The 18,666-nt window shown below is 42.0% G+C and overlaps 1 protein-coding gene across 2 annotated transcripts in view; it reads right to left on the reverse strand.

Annotated features, from left to right (window-relative positions):
• PPP4R3A (protein phosphatase 4 regulatory subunit 3A) overlaps positions 1-11,690 on the reverse strand; it is a 37,599-nt gene extending 25,909 nt beyond the window's left edge. For both annotated transcript variants that reach the window (XM_040478030.1, XM_040478029.1), the window contains exons 1-2: positions 11,518-11,690; positions 656-711 (exon numbers count right to left, since the gene is read on the reverse strand). In XM_040478030.1, coding sequence (XP_040333964.1) covers positions 656-711; positions 11,518-11,659 — 198 coding nt within the window. In that variant the 5' untranslated portion in view covers positions 11,660-11,690. The remainder of the gene's footprint in view (positions 1-655; positions 712-11,517) is intronic.
• Positions 11,691-18,666: the final 6,976 nt, after the last annotated feature.

The following is an 18,666-nucleotide window of genomic DNA, read 5'->3' on the forward strand; positions in this document are numbered from 1 at the left end:
TGTGTGTGTGTGTGTGTGTGTGTGTGTGTGTGTGTGTGTGTGTGTGTTCTGAATAAATACCCTTTGATGACAGTGCTACTAGGTACCAAATAGAGAAAGATTTACTTTCAGGTATCACTTGCTCTCTGAAGGATACAAGAAAGAGCATACTGAAACTCAAAGTTGTCTTAACAAACTGCATCACTGTTATACTACCATAAGGTCCTATTCAGGCTATGTAAGAAATCAGACTCTTACCTACACTGGATTGCTGTATAGGGACAGAAATATCCCTTCTGCACTAGCATCTACAACAGCAAAGAAAGCAGTTTCTACCATTTCGTTGTGTTAATAGCTGATTGTATCAGTAGCCACTTTTTTCTTTAGGGAGAAACCAGAAACTATACTGTTTTAGTTTTAACTTTTGAGAATTAAATCTTAGTTGCTAGAATATCTGAAATATAAACTAAGTTTAACTTGAAGTATTTTTTTTTAATTTAAAATAAAATGATTGCTTTATACAGAGATTGGTTGAAATCACATTTTAGAATTAGACTAGGAAAGTATGTTGTAACCTGTTTTGAATTTCTCATTGCAAGTAATGGTAAATTTTCATTTAATCACCAAACTGAGAGGATAACATACAAGGTAAAACATAACATCTTCACATTTTTACCTGTTGTTTCTGATATGCGGTGTTAGGATTTATTTTGGACTCTAAAAGCAGAGAACCTGGGAAACAAAAGAAAAACAAAACAAAACATTCCATTATGTGATTGCAAAGCAGCACAATTACATTCCATCACATACACACACATTTCCTTTCCTGAACACTTGATACAAATGTAACTTCAGCTAAGGAAACGGTGTTTTAAAAACAATTTTAAATATAATAAAACTTGTAACCCAACAAATACTTGATATATTATGTTTACTTTTAACAAGAAGAACACAATTATCTCAAGAGTGAGGAATGGGTGGTAAAAGAAACCTAACACCTTACGGGCAGCACAGAGTAGTGACATGGCACAGCACGTAGCAGGATGACCTGGGTTTAAATCTCTGAAACACAACAGGACTTGGATACGATCCACTTCCCCAGTACATCCCCACATTATGCTTCACCTTCAGAAAGTCTCTTACTTCTGTTCCAGAATTGCCAGACTTCTCCATCTTCAAATAATCAATTGTTTTCTGATAGTAAACTAATTTTAATCTGCACATTTCTGTATTTTTCCCCCCTGGCCATATCATAAGACTTGCGATATTCAGGAAATAACTAGTACTTTGTTGGGGCGCCTGGGGGGCTCAGTCGGTTGAGTGTCTGACTTCAGCTCAGGTAATGATCTCACGGTTCGTGGGTTCAAGCCCCACGTCGGGCTCTGTGCTGCCTGTCGAGGATTCTTTCTCTCTCCGTTTGTCCCCTGCTCTCTGCACACTCTATCTCAGAAGTAAACTTAAAAAAAAAAAAATGTTTATTTATTTTTGAGAGAGAGAGAGAGAGAGAGAGAGAGAGAGAGAGAGAGAGAATGAGTAGGGGAGGGGAAGAGAGACAGGGACACACTGAATCCGAAGTAGGCTCCAGACACTTAACCGACTGAGCCACCCAGACCCCCCTTAAAAAATAAACTTTGATAAATTTCCCCGTGCTTCAATTTTCTTTATGTACAATTATTGGACTTTTAAATTGTGTAATTAGAAGTTGTCTAGTGTTGCATTCATAACACGAAAAAGCAGCAAGGACATGAATGTCTAGAGTCAACATTATTAAAAGCCTTCAACTATCTTTGTAAATATTCCTCCACTGTTTCCTGTAAATACTAGAACAGAAATGGCAATCTGTCGTTTCCCAGTGAAATCAGAGTATTCAGGTACATTATGGATCAAACTTAACTTTTTATAGATGAGTTGTGGCATACAATTATACTCAAAACGTGGTTTCTAGCAGAAAATACATTCCCAAAACCTACCTGAAATACCTATCACATCCTCAAAAACAATCCATCTTCAAAAAACTACATAAATAACAGACTGAAACTGGATTAAAGATCCAAGAGGTCTTGTGTCTTACAACCAAAATAAGTAATGCCTCTTTAAAATTAGGGGCGCCTGGGTGGTACTGTTGGTTAAGCGTCTGACTTTTTGGCTCAGGTCATGATCTCGCGGTCCATGGGTTCAAGTCCTGCATCAGGTTCTGTGCTGACTCAGAGCCTACTTTGGATTCTGTGTCTCTCTCTCTCTCTCTCTTTCAAAATAAACAAACCTTTAAATGAATGAATGAATAAATGTTAAACTGCACAGGGGCGCCAGTGGCTCAGTCATTTAAGTGTCCAAATTTAGCTCAGGTCTTGATTTCATGGTTCGTGGGCTTGAGCCCCGTGTCAAGCTCTGCTGACGATACAGGAACTGCTTGGGATTCTCTCTCTCTCTGCCCCTCCCCTACTTTCATGTGGACTCTCTCTCAAAATAAATGAACCAAAAAAAAAAAAAAAAAAAGTTAAACTGCAATAAAAGCATGATCTACCCCAAAGAAAAAATTGGACATCATTGATCAATGATAATTGGATAGGATCAAAATCAAAATCTGTGCTACAAATTACACCATCAAGAATGTGAAAAGACAACCCATAGAGTGGGGAAAAATCATTGAAATCATATATCTGATTAAGGGATTTTTATACAGAACTCTGACAACTTAAATAATAAAAAGACAACCCAATTTTGGTCAATAAATCTGAACTGACATTTCTCCAAAGATATACAAACGGACCATGAACATAAGAAAAGATACTCAACATCATTAGTCATTAAAGAGATGCAAATAAAAACCACAAATAAGACCATTTAACACCTGCTAGGATGCCTATAATCAAAGACAGTGTTGCCAACCATGTGGAGAAATTGGATCCCTCATACATTTTGCTTGAGGTATGTAAAAAGGCATCCAGTTTGTAAAACAGTTTGGCAGTTCCTCAATTGCTAGAGTTACCAGCAATTCCACTCCTAGGTATATACCCAAGAGAAATGAAAACATATGTATGGTCACACAAATATGTGTACATGTAGTTTCTTAGCAGCACTTTTCCATAACAGCAAAAAAGTGGAAACAATCCAAATGTCCAAAAACTAATGCATAAATACTATTCAGCTATACAAAAAAAAAACAAAAACAAAAACGCCATAACATGGATAAAACCTGAAAACATTACAAGTGAAAGAAGCCAATCATAAAGGCCTATATTCTATGACTGTATTTATATGAAATGTACAGAGTGTACAAATCAGAGAAAGAGGTGTAGGTTAGTGATTGTTTAGGGCTGGGGAGGAAAGGGGAGTGAATAGGTAGTGACTTCTAATGGTTACACGATTTCTTTCAGAGAGGACAAAATATTCTAAAATTAGATTGTGGTGATGGTTGCATAATACTGTGAATATACTGAAAAATACTGAATTATACACTCTGAATGGATGAATTATATGGCATGTGAACAATGTTTTTGAAAAAGTGTAAATACTCATTTGGTAGAATACCACATAGCAGTGTTAATGAGTGAACCAAATATGTGAATCTTATAAATATCTACCATATAATTCTATTTACATAAAATTTAAAGACTAGCAAAAATTAACCTGTGGTGTTCATACACAGGTGGAGATAGTGACTGAGAAGGGACAGGCTTCCAGAGTGCTGGTTATTTTGCAAAAATTCATCAGGCGGAATACTTACGATCTATGTGCCTTTTTGATGTATTACACTTGAAAAGTTTTTTAAAAGGTTCAAGAGTAGGGGTAAACAGAGGGGTGGAGTTATCACTTCAAATTGTGCTTTCGAAAACCACACCTGTAACAGTGTGTCAACTATACTTCAATAGAGAGAAAGAGAGAGAGAGAGAGAGAGAAAGAGAGAGAGAAACAGAGACAGAGAGAGAGAGAGAGAGAGAGAGAGAGAGAGAAAGAGAGAGAGAAAGAGAGAAAGAAAGAAAGACAGACAGACAGACACACACCTGACCTGGCCGCTCTAAGAACAAAAAGTGGTAGTGGTACAACTATTATTTTTCAGGTACCAACTCCTTTTGCATTTGCTTCAAAACTCTCTCTCCATAAAATTACAGGGTTATGGGTAATTAGAAAGGAAAAACCACAAATTCAAGTGTTCCCTCTAAAAGCCCTAGCTAAAGCAAGAATAAGCACATAACTAGAAGCTTCTGATGTTGGCAAGTTTTTCTTTTTTCTGGGCCGCTCAAGATGTTCAAGGGAAGTATCTTCTGAAACACATTTTCAGTCACATCCCATGGCTTTGACCTAATATACCACCTTAGGAAGTCCAGCTCTGGTCCCCAAATACCATGCTCCCTAAGAAAGCAGTAAGTAGGCTACAGAGGGTGAAGCATGGAAACTGCCTTTTAGTTTGGGGGCTAAGATAATAACAAAGACATATTTCTAGTTTTATATCTAGGCTATTAGGTAGGTTCCCTTCCCCTATCTCTTAGTTTCTACTAGATCAAGTTATGAGCACTTCTCCAATTAACTGAAAAAGAACCAGTCGAGTGTTAATATGCATTAACACAAACCTTTCTCCCAAGTTTACTTGTCTCAGTTGCTATAGCTACAGTACTCGGAATAGCCATTTCATCCTAGTAATATATGGGTATGGCTGGGGATATAGAGTTCAACTGTAGGTGAGAGGCATTTATCATGGTAGCAGAGACAACAGGGGAGAAATGAGGAAGATGATCCGTAGCAGCAGACCTCAAGCAACATTGCAGGAGGTAGAGTTGTTTCTCATTAAGGAGAACACATGCTTTTGATACCAGGTAGGTCCAATGTTAGCTTAATAACTGAAGCACATATGCACAAGAGTCCCCACCCAAACTTCATTTGAGAAACATACCCATCCTCTCCAATAAAAGATGCCTTATCCCCCAAGAAGAATTCACTCTCACCCTCTCCATGACACCTCCTCCTCGTCTGACAAAGACACTCTGTCACACAGACTAGAGAAAGACAAGCCTACACAGCAAACCCCAATATCAAAGACTTGAGAAAAGCCAGTTGGCAAGGATATACTGGACACAAAGAAAAATCAAGACCATGATCAAACTAAAAGGAATGCATCAATACATGGAATTCACTTTGTCACTGCAGAATCTATCATTCAGACCAGTAGCAAAATCAAACACCCTCAGGTGAGCTAAAGTGTATTCCTACACAGCAAATGCTTGTCGGAGTCTATGTCAAAGAAGCTCTGATAGGCCTACGAGTCCATATTTGCACACAGACTTCTTAAAAAAAAAATATATATATATATATATTCTTTTTTTTACTAATACCAAGACTGACAACCAGCACAATTTTTGGGGAGGGTTACTTTATCTGTATCTAAAAGACTTTTAAACACATACTACTCTTTGGTCTAACAGTTCTGGAAATTAGCCTACATGTTCACACAGTGCCAAGTATACAAACAAATGGGTCACTAGCAGCATCCGTAATGGTAAAACCTAGAAACAATCTCTATGCCAGCTGTCCTCAAAGTGGGGGACCTCAAGGAGTCTAGAAAATCAAAACTATTTTCATAGTATGACTAAAATATTATTTACCTTTTTCACCCTTATTTTTCTCAGTGTTGACACTGATATTGCAAAAGATTGAATGCAGAAGCAGGTTAAGAAATTAAACCAGACACTAAAGAGATGTGTAAAACTACGAAACAAGGGACACTCTTCTCACTAAATTCTGACTTAAGAAAAGCTTTTTAAAGTCTTAGTTTTAAATTCTAATATGGCAAATATCAGTAGATACAACCCACATAAAACAAAAGTTTTGGGGGATCCCAAGTTCTAACAGTATAAAGATCTCCTGGGGAAGAAAGTTACAGAAATGCTACTCTATGCCACAGCAACAGTATACTTGCAGGAATTAAACATATACAATGATTTACTATGCTTTTAGATGACAGATCTGTGTATCTTAACATAGATGCCCTAAATATATAGACAAAAAGGAGGTCTGTACACTCAGGAAACGGGGGAACAATGGTATAGGAGGGAAAATGCCACTCAGAACATCACCAAGACAACTGTAAGTAGAAGTTGTCAAACATAGATAAGCAAGAATGATGGACAATAAAACATTTAGTACAACAATGAGTATAGATGATTTGAGGTCATTAAAAACTTTACCTCCCTGCTTCATGACATCTTTGTTCCTCCTGTAAAATGAAATGTATCCTTGAATCTATTCTTGTATCCTGCTGCCAATTCCCAACACACCTCAATCAAAACAAATACCTCCAGGGAGTGGGATGAGTAGTTGGTAGCACACCAGTGAAGCATCATTCCAAAAGTGTCTGAATCAGAGAACCTACAACTAGTGCCTGCCGCCTGGATCCAGCCAGCAGACAGCCTGTTTGGGTTGTAGTCTAACACACAGTCATACACTGAATTCATGAAAATGTTTTAAAATGCAAAGACTTTACATTAAAAAAAAAATCTAGATTTCTGGCTGAGTGCAGGAAAAAAAGACCACAGAACTAAACTATTTAATCAAAGAGTCACTAGAGCAAGACTTATGGTTAGAAAAAATGATATCCCTAGGGTTGTTGTATTAACCAAAAATTTCAAGTGCCAACCCCAGCATCTACTACATAACCAGCACTCAGTACTTGTTTTTTTTAAAGCATGGTCAAAATATCATTTCACTGGCATCACTGTGCTGCTGAATAGCAGAAAAATTGGTAATAACAATGATCCAGAAACATATTACAATGAAAGATTAATCAACAGGTTTACATTGCTTAAGAAAAATACTGTAGCAAATAATACTTAGAAAACACTCCAAGAACACTGTTAAGATTTTTAATCTTCTGATACAGTGTTATTTAGCTAGAAAGTTCACTTGATTAGAAGATAGCATTTCCTTTCACTGGAGAAATGAGTTGTTACAGTTTCTATAACTTTTATGGTTCTATTTTCAGTATCAACCAACGAATCAAGTTCAGGTTGTTAAACAGTTTAGGGGTGCCTGGGTGGCTCAGTCGGTTGAGCATCCAACTTTGGCTCAGGTCATGATCTCACAGCTCGTGAGTTCGAGCCCCGCATTGGGCTCTGTGCTGACAGCTCAGAGCCTGGAGCCTGCTTCGGATTCTGTGTCTCCCTCTCTCTGCCCCTAACCACCTCGCATTCTCTGTCTCTCTCAAAAATAAATAAACATTAAAAAAATTTTAAAAAAGAAAAGAAAAGAAACAGTTTAGATTTGGATAAATTAAAGATTTCAGAATGAACAGGTCCAGCTGTCACTCCACGGTAAGCAGTTTAACATCTACTCATCTCTGGTATACTGTCCTTAATGCTCAAAACTAAGGGCAGGAGCTTAAGTACTGTGCTTCATTAGAGCAAATAAAACACCATCAAAAATGAGTTATTTCAAGTCCAAAATATCATCTAGACAGGACAGCAGCATACACTTTAAACCTATAGCAATTCTGTGTTCCAAGTCCCTCTCTACTGATTTTGTGGCTCAAGTTACACACAGCGTTTAAAAACTGAAATGAAGCCTGGGGGAAAAAATGGTGGCATTACATTAAGAGGTTCCACGCCTATGTCAAACTTTCACTACACTCCAGCCCGATCACCTATACCCGACCTAGCTGATGGACTTCAAACTGTCGAAGTTACCACCCACAACAGATGATAAATAAGGGTTTGCTCACCCTAGGCCTACTGATTTTCTACAAAAGTAGGTCTACATAAGAAAAAAAAAAAACAGGGGGCTTTAAATGGACTTTTCAAAGTGAAATCTTTCTCCCACTACTGATACCGAGCTCTCCTTAGCAGCTAAATCTGGAATGCCAACTGTACACAAGATTCTATACTACTTACTAATTTATGAGAGAAAAAAAAAAAATGCTGTTACTATCTCTGTTCAAATCACCACAACAGCCCAAACAAAACAAAACGGGCTTTCCACCTAAAGTGTTCTGACCTCCTTTTCTAATTATAGTGGGGGTGAGCCACTACCTACTACCACATTCTACAAGAGGCAGACGTACAGGATTCTAGTTTTCGCCACAGTAGCAGTTCTGCCTCGACAAAAACACTTCCCCGTCTCATTTTCTTCATGCCCCAAGTAATACTGAAAATTTAACCTTCTAAACTCTGAAATAGGTAAGTCAGACAATAGGGGAAACTATTTTGAGATGTAAAAATTACTTCATATAACTTAAGGTAAAAACCAAATGTGAGAACACTGTTCTTGATGCTTGGCAAGTAATCCAGAAAAAAAGAACATGGACATGATTTTATGTAAAAAAGACATCCTTCACTGTGTGGAGAAATTCCAAATTCTTTTATCAATTCTAAAATTGGAAGATGGAAGTGGTAAAAGCCACAATAAGACGTTAGAATGATCTGAAATAATAAACTGAGAGGGCAAGGTAAGGGATGACATTATTAACCTTCACTTCAAGCAACTTAACAGGTACAGAAGTTGAAAGAAGAAAAAAAAACACAATACCAAGTAATTTTTATTGTTAGATGGAATTTTGCAGGTACCTGAGAAATGAAGTAATCTATCTTCATTAAAGAAAGGGTTGTGTTCGTACAAAGTATTTTACCAGTATGAACTAACGAATAAGGAACCCCTAAAAAAATGGGCTCGATAGCTTGCAGGACATCCCTTCCTCCAAGGCAAGGTGGCCTACAGATTTGCCAAGCCACTCAGTTCAGAGGGGAAAGGCACATACTTACACACAAAGATGCACCCTGTCAACAGAGAGGCCACAAGTACTTCCATTCAGAAGTGGCCTTCCTGATTTTCGGTGTAGTGTATAAAGGCCTCTAACAAGATAAAAGGCTCATTTTATGGAAAATCAGAAATACTTTCCATTTTGTTCACCACAATAAATACAGAGATTCTCAATTATCCTATAATGGAGAATGGGAGAAGCACACAATAATGGATGACCCAAATTAGCAGTCCATATAAAAACTTCCATCTGGCGTGAAGATAAACTATAATTTTAAATATCTTCAGGCTAAAAATTTTTTTTATGTTCTTTGAAATAAGCTTTGAGTCTGTAAGTATAAAGCAGCAAATGCAAGTAGACAGCAATAATGGGAATTTAAAACACACTATAAACAGTTAATGATAATTAAATAATAACAGTCTCAAGCCATAGGCTAGCTGTCTGAGCCTCAGTTTCCCCATGTGCAAAATATAGCTAATAATAGTACCTACACCAGATGACACAAGTAAACAGTCTCTGGCACATAGCAGGTACTCAATAAATTTTTACTCTGAATCCTATTTGGAGTTTTCCTATTAGAAAAAACATTAACCAAACTAGGGATTATTTAAATTGTGTTTTTTTTTTTTAATATTTATTTATTTTTGAGTTAGAGCACGCGCAAGTTGGGGAGGGCAGAGAGGGAGAGAGAGAATCCCAAACAGGCTCAGCACTATCAGTGCAAAGCCTGGTGCAAGGCTCGATCCCACAAACTGTGACATCATGACCTGAGCTGAAATCAAGAGTGGGATGCTTAACTGACTGAGCCACCCAGGTGCCCCCAAACTAGAGATTATTTACATTATTCCATAAGTGTGTTGGAATTTTCTAAACCCACTCTTTGGATTTAGTTTTCCTTTATCTTAAATTTAACAAAGGCACATCAGTTATATTTAGTTCAGCTTTTTCTCTATCAATAAATAAAAATAAATAAAACTAATGGATAAAAATTAAAACCATTTTGTTTTTGCCATTCAACCTGTTTTATTGCAGAGTTCCAAGCTTTCCAAAGGGAGGAAGGGAGTTTAGGGGCTATTTCCAAAGAGGTAAAAATAAAAATGGGAAACAACCAGATCCCTACATCAGTACATTAGAACAGGAGGATTCCCTAGGATTAGGACATTAAAACATAACACTTAATACTTTAAACAAAACACTCTGCATAATGAGTCCAATTAATACATGATGTGAATGTTAAACATGTTATTTTAACTTATGAGATTTCAAAGAATTGACCTCAAATCTACCCCCAGTTTCATTTGGAAGTTAACTGAACCTACAAAGCCCATTCTTTCAACTCATTATGTAAAAAGTTTTCCAAACATGCAAAGGAGGAGATGTTAGAGTAGTGGTGACTATGTGACAGTCACACAAAAGCATGCTAACACATTCAAACTTGTATTTTTAAGAGGCAAATAAGAGACCTCAGAAAAATATTCCCAATGTATTCAAAATCCTTTAAATCCCTCCCAAAGGAAGTAATCTCTCCAATTAAGGCTATTCTGGGTAGCCTTATAAAGATAACCTGTGGCCAATATAACTCCAAATTACAATTTTTCAAATCAAATTGAAAATCGATGTCCCTTGAGTGTTCAATTACAGAAGGGTGAGTCTTGTTTGTTTTTCATGGCATGGGGAGTTCAGGGTTGAAAGTCCAATTAAAATTCCTTGAAACGAGTTTGTAATAATTCTGATACAGAACAACTACAATCCTAATAAATAGCTAGAGTGAAATTATAGACTAATGTAACAAGACAAGTTTTCAAATTCGGGAGAAACAATTTGAAAACACTTTCACCTGACGTGAACATTTGAAGTGAAACCCAAGCTATGCCACAGAGAGAAGTGGCAATCCCTAAATAAAGTAAGTCTTGAAAAAGGTGAAACACTTATTTTCAAACAACTGGGTCTTTGAACCTGGAGGGCTATTTCAAAACATGTGAAGCACAGGCACTAAGGCAGATTCAAAAGGTTTTAAAGTTACTGGCCAATTTCTCCCCACCTGTTAATTGAACCAAATAATGAATATACATTTAAGCAATCAAAAACAAACAAAAACAGCTCGTATAAAATTATTCCAAGCTTACAAGAAGTTTACACAAACAATACACAAAAATCTGTATCTGTGGAAAAGACAACACTGGGGGAACACAAATCGATCTTCTCACGGCAAAGCAGCATTTTCTCTGCCGAATGCAGAGTTGCCAGATTCATGAACCAGTGTTGCCAACGTGCAACACGATCAAAAAACTGTAGCAGAAAAAGTTAAAAAAAAAAAAAGGAAGGGGGCACAGCAAAACGTTCTCCAAAGACTGAAACACCTAAGAACTTTCTTCGCTCCGAGAAAGTTTCACGCCTGCTTTACAGATGAGTGAACTAAGGCAGAAGATCGGATTAATCAGTGCCTTTCTCAAGGTCACTCTAGTGCAAAAGAACAGTCCGGGCTCCCGATCTTAGGCCCCCGACCTCTCCACACGCCCAGGCAGCACAGTTCAAGCGTGCTGGGCTCCCCTCGTCCCCGCAAGTGCTACCAAGCGCTGGGAGGAAAAAGACATTTCGAGCGCTCCCCGTGCAGCTAGCTCCGGGAGGACTGGGGTGCTGGTGGCCCGTCCTCCCCGAGGGCGGCAGCCGCCCCCAGCCCCAGTCGCCCCCTCCGTTCTCGCATTAGCCCCAACCAACCAGGGAGGTGGCCCAGGGCCGGGGTGGGGTGAGGGAGGGGAAGCAAGGGTCCCGCCGCAAAGGGCTTCACTTACCATCGCTCTCGGCCCTGACAAGCAGGGACATGCCCTTCAGCCGCTCCACGTAGCCCGACGAAACATGTCCGGTGCCCCGGTCGTCCCACTGCCGGTCCTCATTGAGCGTGTAAACCTTCACCCGCCGCCGGGTGTCGGTCATCGTGCCGCCCGGGGGCCGGGGCAGAGGCCCCGCTGGCGTCGCCCAGGAAGGGGGGCCGGGACAGGCGGGAGCCAAGGCAGGAGGACGCCCGCAAGCGGAGGACGCCCGCGCCTCACTGCCGCCGCTGGCCGCTGCGGGGCCGCGGGGCCGCCCGCATGGCCCGCTCCCGGGCCCGAGCTCTGGGCCCCGGCCTTTCCTCGCCTCCGACTCCTCGGCGCTATTGTCCAGGCCCGGCGAGCCCGGCCGCCCCGATAGGGGCGCGCAGCGCTTCGCAGCCTCCCGCCCCGATGCGGTAGGAACTCGAGGCGCCGGTCACTGCCCTGCTCCCGCCTCCGCCATGATCTCCGCGAAGCCGCTTCCCGCGCCGCCGCCGCCTCCTCAGGCCGCCGCCGCCATGTTTTCCTTCCTTATACCTGGCCCTGCCACCGCAGCCAGTGGCTCCGCTCCGCTCCCCTGCTTCAGATGTCCCCAGCCGAGGGTTGCCTGCTCCTGTTACAACTGCTACCACTGCGCGGGAGACTGCGAGAGGCCCCAAGCGCACGAGCGCTCCTGGCTCCTGGAAGTCCCTCTCCCTTCGCCGCTGCCACCGCCTCTTCCGTCTTCCTCACGAAGCCAAAGCCGGCGCCATCTTGGTTCGCCCCTCAATAGCGGCGCGCGGGGCCACCCAGGCAGCAGCTGCAGGGGCGGCCCGTTGGCCCCACCATTTAAAGAGACAGGAGCGAGGCCGGGAGCCTCGCCGCGGCGGAGGCCGCGGACGGAGGCGGAAGGCGGGCGCCGAGTTGCCGAGGTGGCGGGAGCGCAGGGAGCGGAGGAGGCGGAACGCCGGTCGCGCCGGTGACGGCCCGGGGCTCCCTCGCGCTCCCTGCACGCACCGTCGTGCGAGCGCGGGGCGGTGTGTGCGCCGTCGCGCCCTGTGTTCGTCATCAGCCCCGCTCGGGGATTCGAAAGGGGCGTGGAACTCGCCTCCGGCCTCGGCGCGCCTGCCCGCTGTGTGCCCGCCGCGCGCCTGGCGTCTCGGGCTCCGAGTGCGGCCGCCTTCCCCGGTGGCTCACCGTCCGGCAGCTGCTGTCCCTGCCTGGCCTGCAGGCAGGCGCCGGGCCGCGTCGCCCCGGGGCCCCGTCGCGGCGTGTCCGCCTCCGCGAGTGTCCTCTCCCGGCCTCGGCTCCCGGAGCGCAGGGTCCGGGAGGCGCCGGAGCCTCGCGGACTCCAGGCGTTTCTCCTTTGGGGAGAAGCTGAAAAGCTTCCGGGAAAGGCCGCAGGTTTGCACGGCGAGGTCAGTCGCAGGTCTTGGGAGCCGCCATGGGGCACGCACTGGTGTGGCTAATCCAGAAACGGGACGGCTGGCGCCAGACCCGAAGTGACAAAGTCTAAAACCTCCCCTTACATTCCCATTATTACCGCCATTCCTTTAGTCTTCATCAGAACTGTTCTTTTCTAGTCCTCCATGTTGCCAAGAAAAAAAAAAAAAAAAGATCGTGAAGGGTTTACGAAACCAGATACGGATACGATACAATGTAATCGGGATGAGTAACTCCCAACGTTAGATGTTAAACACTGCTAATCTTCACAAAGGAATCAGATTCCCGTTCCAAATTCTTACGCTCATGATAGTAAAAGCCGCCGTTTGGGGGGCTTTTCCTATTTGCCAGGCCGTCTAGGTCATTGCTGTCCACTAGAAATAAAATGAACCCCTTGTAATTTAAAATTTTACAGCAGCCGCTTTTTGAAAAAGTACAAAGAAACTGCTGAAATTTATTTTAATGTGTTTTATTGAATGCAGTCTCTTCAAAATACTCATACGAAATTCATGACATTTTACCTTTTTTTTTCCGAACTAAGTTCAAGATGCGAGGTGTGGCTTACCCATGGTGTAAATGTCTACTTGGAAGGCAAATTTTCATCGCAAATACCTAATCTGTATTTAACGTTCATTAAATTTACAACTGAAAAAGTAGATTCACATGCTCAAGTTATTTCAAAAATGATTTTCCAAAAACAACTATCAATTTTTAAATGTAAAATTCAATTAAAATGAAATAAAGCTTAAAATTCAGTTCCTCATTCCCGGGTAAGCCACCTTTTAAGTGCTCAGTAGCCACCTGTGTCTAGTGGCCACCGTTAACGCAGGTTCAGGTGCTTACATCAACAATAATCTTATCTCAGACCTGCAATGCAGTTCGTGTTACACCCATCTACATTCAGAAAGAGGCCCTGACAGCATGACCAGTGCTGAGGAGTTCCCCAGGATGTGGGATTTTCTGTTTTAAAATCAGAAGTTGGGGGCGCCTGGGTGGCGCAGTCGGTTAAGCGTCCGACTTCAGCCAGGTCACGATCTCGCGGTCCGTGAGTTCGAGCCCCGCGTCAGGCTCTGGGCTGATGGCTCAGAGCCTGGAGCCTGTTTCTGATTCTGTGTCTCCCTCTCTCTCTGCCCCTCCCCCGTTCATGCTCTGTCTCTCTCTGTCCCAAAAATAAATAAACGTTGAAAAAAAAATTTTAAATCAGAAGTTGGGACCTTTCCTCCCTCCCACCTCCCAGTCAAATACAAAGACACGCTTACAAAGAACAGCTGCAGACTTTTATTTGCAAACAAAAATGGAAAATGATAAAAACAAGGCAGTTTTCTCTAAAATGTAAAATGCTGTAATTTCAAGCATCAGGGCATGACAGCAATTTTGTCCACTTTGGATGCAGTAAGACGTCATTACATGTATTTGTATTATTATTTATTCGATCCTCAAACCAAACATGAAATAATTTGTGGGAAAATCAGCTGGTCTCACTGCCTTCACTCTCACCTCCCTCCTAAAACATGCTGTATATTATAACTGGTGGTGATTTGTCCGAGTTAAGTACAATCTAGCCAGCCAATATGTTTTTATTTCCACTATTTGTATTTTTCCCCATTCTAGGTTAAGAGAAAGAACTTGAGCCGTTGAAAGAAAGCTCCTCTCCCTTCTGAGGGCACCAGTGAAAATCAGACCTTGCCATAATGGGTAGGTGTTACTGGGAGGTGACCTGTGGAACGCAACAGGGTAACTAACATTGGTGTCTCTACTTAGGAGGTGGGTGCTGCTGTGGCATACAACGTGCTCCTTAAGTGGATTCTTTTGTAGCCAAGCCAACTTCCCAGCTAAGAACAAGCCCAGCACCTGAAAACAGAGGTCTACAATGACTAAATCATGGTCTGAAATGGGCCATTAGCGTCCTGTCTCTCACCAGGCATATCTGTCTTGAGACAGACAACCCAGTTCCTGAAACTGCTTTCGATCTAGGGGAGGGAAATCAGGTTGGGGAGGTGGGGAGGTGACTCATGCCCATGTATCCTTTCCTTTTTCTCTACCACTTCTGACAAATAAGTCTCCTCTCTCACCTTTTTCGAGACTGGTGTCAAAGAGTGCTTTATTTGGTTGAGATGCATAGGTACTTAATGAAGATTTGAAATGAGCTGTCTGCAACAATTTAGTCCACAACCATTTTCTAATATTTCAGGTAAAAATGTGAGTCATTTTCACGTTTTTTTCACCTTTGTACGGAGTCCCTCACCAGGGCCTGCTAATTTACTTCTCTTTCATATCCCCTGGATTTGATTCTGCTATTTTATTTCCTTGGTCATCACCCTAGGATTTGTTGCACCTGAAATTTTCCAACTAAGTTACACAAAGTAAGTCCAGAAATTGTTGATATTCAACTGCTCAGAGCCCTGTGAAAAACACTCCCAGGCACTAGCAGAAAGTAGCAGCGTTAATTAGCATCAGCATTTATATTAGTTTGCAGGGCAACGGAGAACCCAGAGACTTCTTTCAGTGTGCATGCTGCACAGTCTCCCACTTGTCTCCCAAGCCCTCATGCATGACAGCCCAAGCACCCAGAAGTAAAAGCAAGGATTCCTAAGGAATGGTCAAAGGAAATATTTAGAGCAATAAAGAGAAAGAGGAGATGGGTATTGGAATTAACCATGGGGAATTTCAGTGCACACATGCTTTCTTAGTTTTGTACATTTCCCTCAGGGGAAATGCTTTGTGTGCTTACAAATGGACAGCCCCTTTCTGCTGCTTGCTAGGTGTTTGAATAGCTCTAGCTGTGTGCATTATTCAGGTGATGGCCAATGTGGCAGTCACGAGAACATGCCTTTGCAGACCTCTTTTTACAAGGAACAAAATTCACCAAAGACCCCAGCTGCTGCACTCTGAAATTTATCACAGTGCTTAGGTACAGCATACCTCCCACAGGGTGCTCCCCACCAATGAATGGATGCAGCAGGATACTAAGGCAGTTGTCCTGGGAGACATCTCTTCTATAGGCTGACTTTGGCTCAAGGACTCCCTGACCAGCTTTGCCAAACCTTCTTTAGGATGCACAACATTCCAGGATGCTTCTCCCAACCTTCTCTCCCTCTTACTTCACTCAGGATTAGATGCCTCTCCCAGCCATTCTATTTCCTTTCAAATAGGTGTTTCCTCAAGTAAAATCCTTACATGTTAATCTGCTCTTGGTGTGTGCTTTTTGGAGGACCCAGACTAGTGCTAAATTCAGCTCTTAGATGCAGTAAGTCTTTAAATGTAAAAGGGATAAGTCTTGATTTATCCACGATACGAGATTTTAACTAGGAATGAGAAAACAAAAATTTACTTATGATTATGTTGAGGCCTGCTGAATTATATATTGAGAGTTGATATGTACTTAATGTATTTGACTTTTATAATCTTTGCTAAAGCTTTTCTACAGAATGAGGTTTGTTTTTTTTTAATGTGTATTTTTGAGAGAGAGAAAGAGTGTGTGCTTGAGCAGGGGAGGGGCAGAGAGAGAGGGGGACAGAGGATCTGAAGTGGACTTCGTGCTGACAGCAGAGAGCCCGTTGTAGGGCTTGAACCCACAAAATGCAAGATCATGACCCGAGCCGAAATCGGATGTTTCACCTACTGAGCCACCCAGGCGCCCCCCAGGATGAGAAGGTTTTAAATACAACTTTCACTTTGTTCTTTTCTGATCTTTCTTAAGAATTCTGATTTCTGTCTGTAGGTTTGCAATACAAAAAGAGATTCTCTTTTTTCAAAAAGAGAACGCATCTCATCTCAACTCATCTCAACTCAACTCATTAACTCATAACTCAACTCATTAACATGTAAGGATTTTATTCGAGGAAACACCTATTTGAAAGGAAATAGCCAGAATGGCTGGGAGAGCCATGCGTCTAATCCTGAGCGAAGTAAGAGGGAGAGAAGGTTGGGAGAAGCATCCTGGAATGCAGTGCCCAGGTCTTTTGAGGTTCTGAGGTCTATTAAGAAGAGAGATGAACCAGTCCTTTCATCTATACCCTATCTTGGCCTCTGAAACTTCCCTTGTATGATTGGTCATGAATGCAATCTCTTTCCTTAGAACTCCACGAGTAAACATCATCTAACATCGTTTAAAAACTTGCCCTCAAGTTGTTTGACATTTTTCCCCACTAGAAATGGAGTCTTTGTCTCCTCCTTTAAAATCTGGGCTGGTCTTGGTGACCTGTTTGTAATCAGTAAAACGAAGCAGAAGCAACGCTGTGTGACGTTGGAGGCGGGGCAACGGTTTTCTGGAGTGCTTTCTGCCTGGTTTTCTCAGAATGCTTTCTGTGCCATCAGGTGAGAAGCTCCCCTCTCCTACTAGGCTGAATGTCGCCGCTCTGGTAGACAGTCTTGGCTGAGCTCCCAGTTGACAGACAATGTCAACTGCTGCTAGCCTTGTGAATGCTTCATCTTAGACAGCCATGGCCCCGTTGAGCTCTTGGATGACAGCGGCACAACCATCTGACTACAACCACACAGCAACCTTCAGACGAGAACTACCCAGCTAAACCCTTCCCCAATTCCTGACGTATAAAATCGAGAGCAAAATAAAATGGCCACAGTAAGCCACTGAGGTCATTTGTTACATAGCATTAGGTCATTTTGTTACATAGCAGTAGTAACAAGAGCATAGGTTTGCTTGGGTAATTTATTCTAACCACAAAGAAATGTAGCAGTACACTTTCCAGGGGTGGAATAGATGGAATTTAAATTGTTTTGCATTTTTAAAAACCTTTCTTCTGATAGGTTCCTTGTAGAACTCTTAAGCAGATACAAGGACACAGTCTAGATTCAAATATCTGACTCTGGTTCCAAAATTTGATTTGGGAAATATAGATCAGATCTTATTAAATCAACCTTATAGGAACTGTATGGATATTTTATAATACTGAAAATCTCTGTTTTGGTGTTTTTTATTTTATTTTACAAGACTGGCCTTGAAAATTTTGTTTCATTAAACTTAACTTTCACTTATTCTTTCTATCTGAAGTTGGATCAAAGGGGGAAAAAAGAAGAGGGAGATGATGATAAAAAATGAGGGCAGAACCTTCTTTCTATCAGTGACTACGAGAACACTGTGTTTTCTCCGAGAGACAGTTAAAGGTCAGTGTTCCTTTCACAAGCTCTGAGCAGGACTGATTAAAACAAAGAACACAAGCTTGCCAGATTAATGTGGGAAAGGAGAAAACTGAAGCATGGTTGAAGTTGAGGTGTCCTGGCTAAGGTACCTCAGAAAGCAGAGCCTGAGACAAAGACTTGAAAATCAGTATTCGGCTGGAGAATGTGAAGAAAAGCAAGGAAGAGGGGTAAAAGGCAGGAGGCACCAATATGGGGAGGTGTTCCCCAAACATCGCCACCGCCGCGGATGAAGATTTCTTTGGTTCCACGAACCATTAATCTGGGGGGTGAAATGGGGCATTTATCCATAGCTCCCATGTCCCTAGTCAAAAGTTCGCCAACCGTGTTCACTTCTGAGTTATGCACGGTTGGACTTGGAGTGGTTTCTCATGGCACCCCCACGCTACAGCACTGGAGAGGCCCTGGGGAGGGAAGGGAGAAAAGCACGTGACACACAACTGTGGAGGCTATTAGGTCACACCTGGGTGAATCCGGTCTAAAAATCTGGCTTTCGAATTTATTGAGAGTGTAAATACTTCATATTCTTTTTAAATATTAAAAGTTATTTTT

This window comes from Herpailurus yagouaroundi, unplaced genomic scaffold, assembly GCF_014898765.1.
Source record: "Herpailurus yagouaroundi ecotype Mexico unplaced genomic scaffold, PumYag 141, whole genome shotgun sequence".
NCBI lineage: Eukaryota > Metazoa > Chordata > Mammalia > Carnivora > Felidae > Herpailurus > Herpailurus yagouaroundi.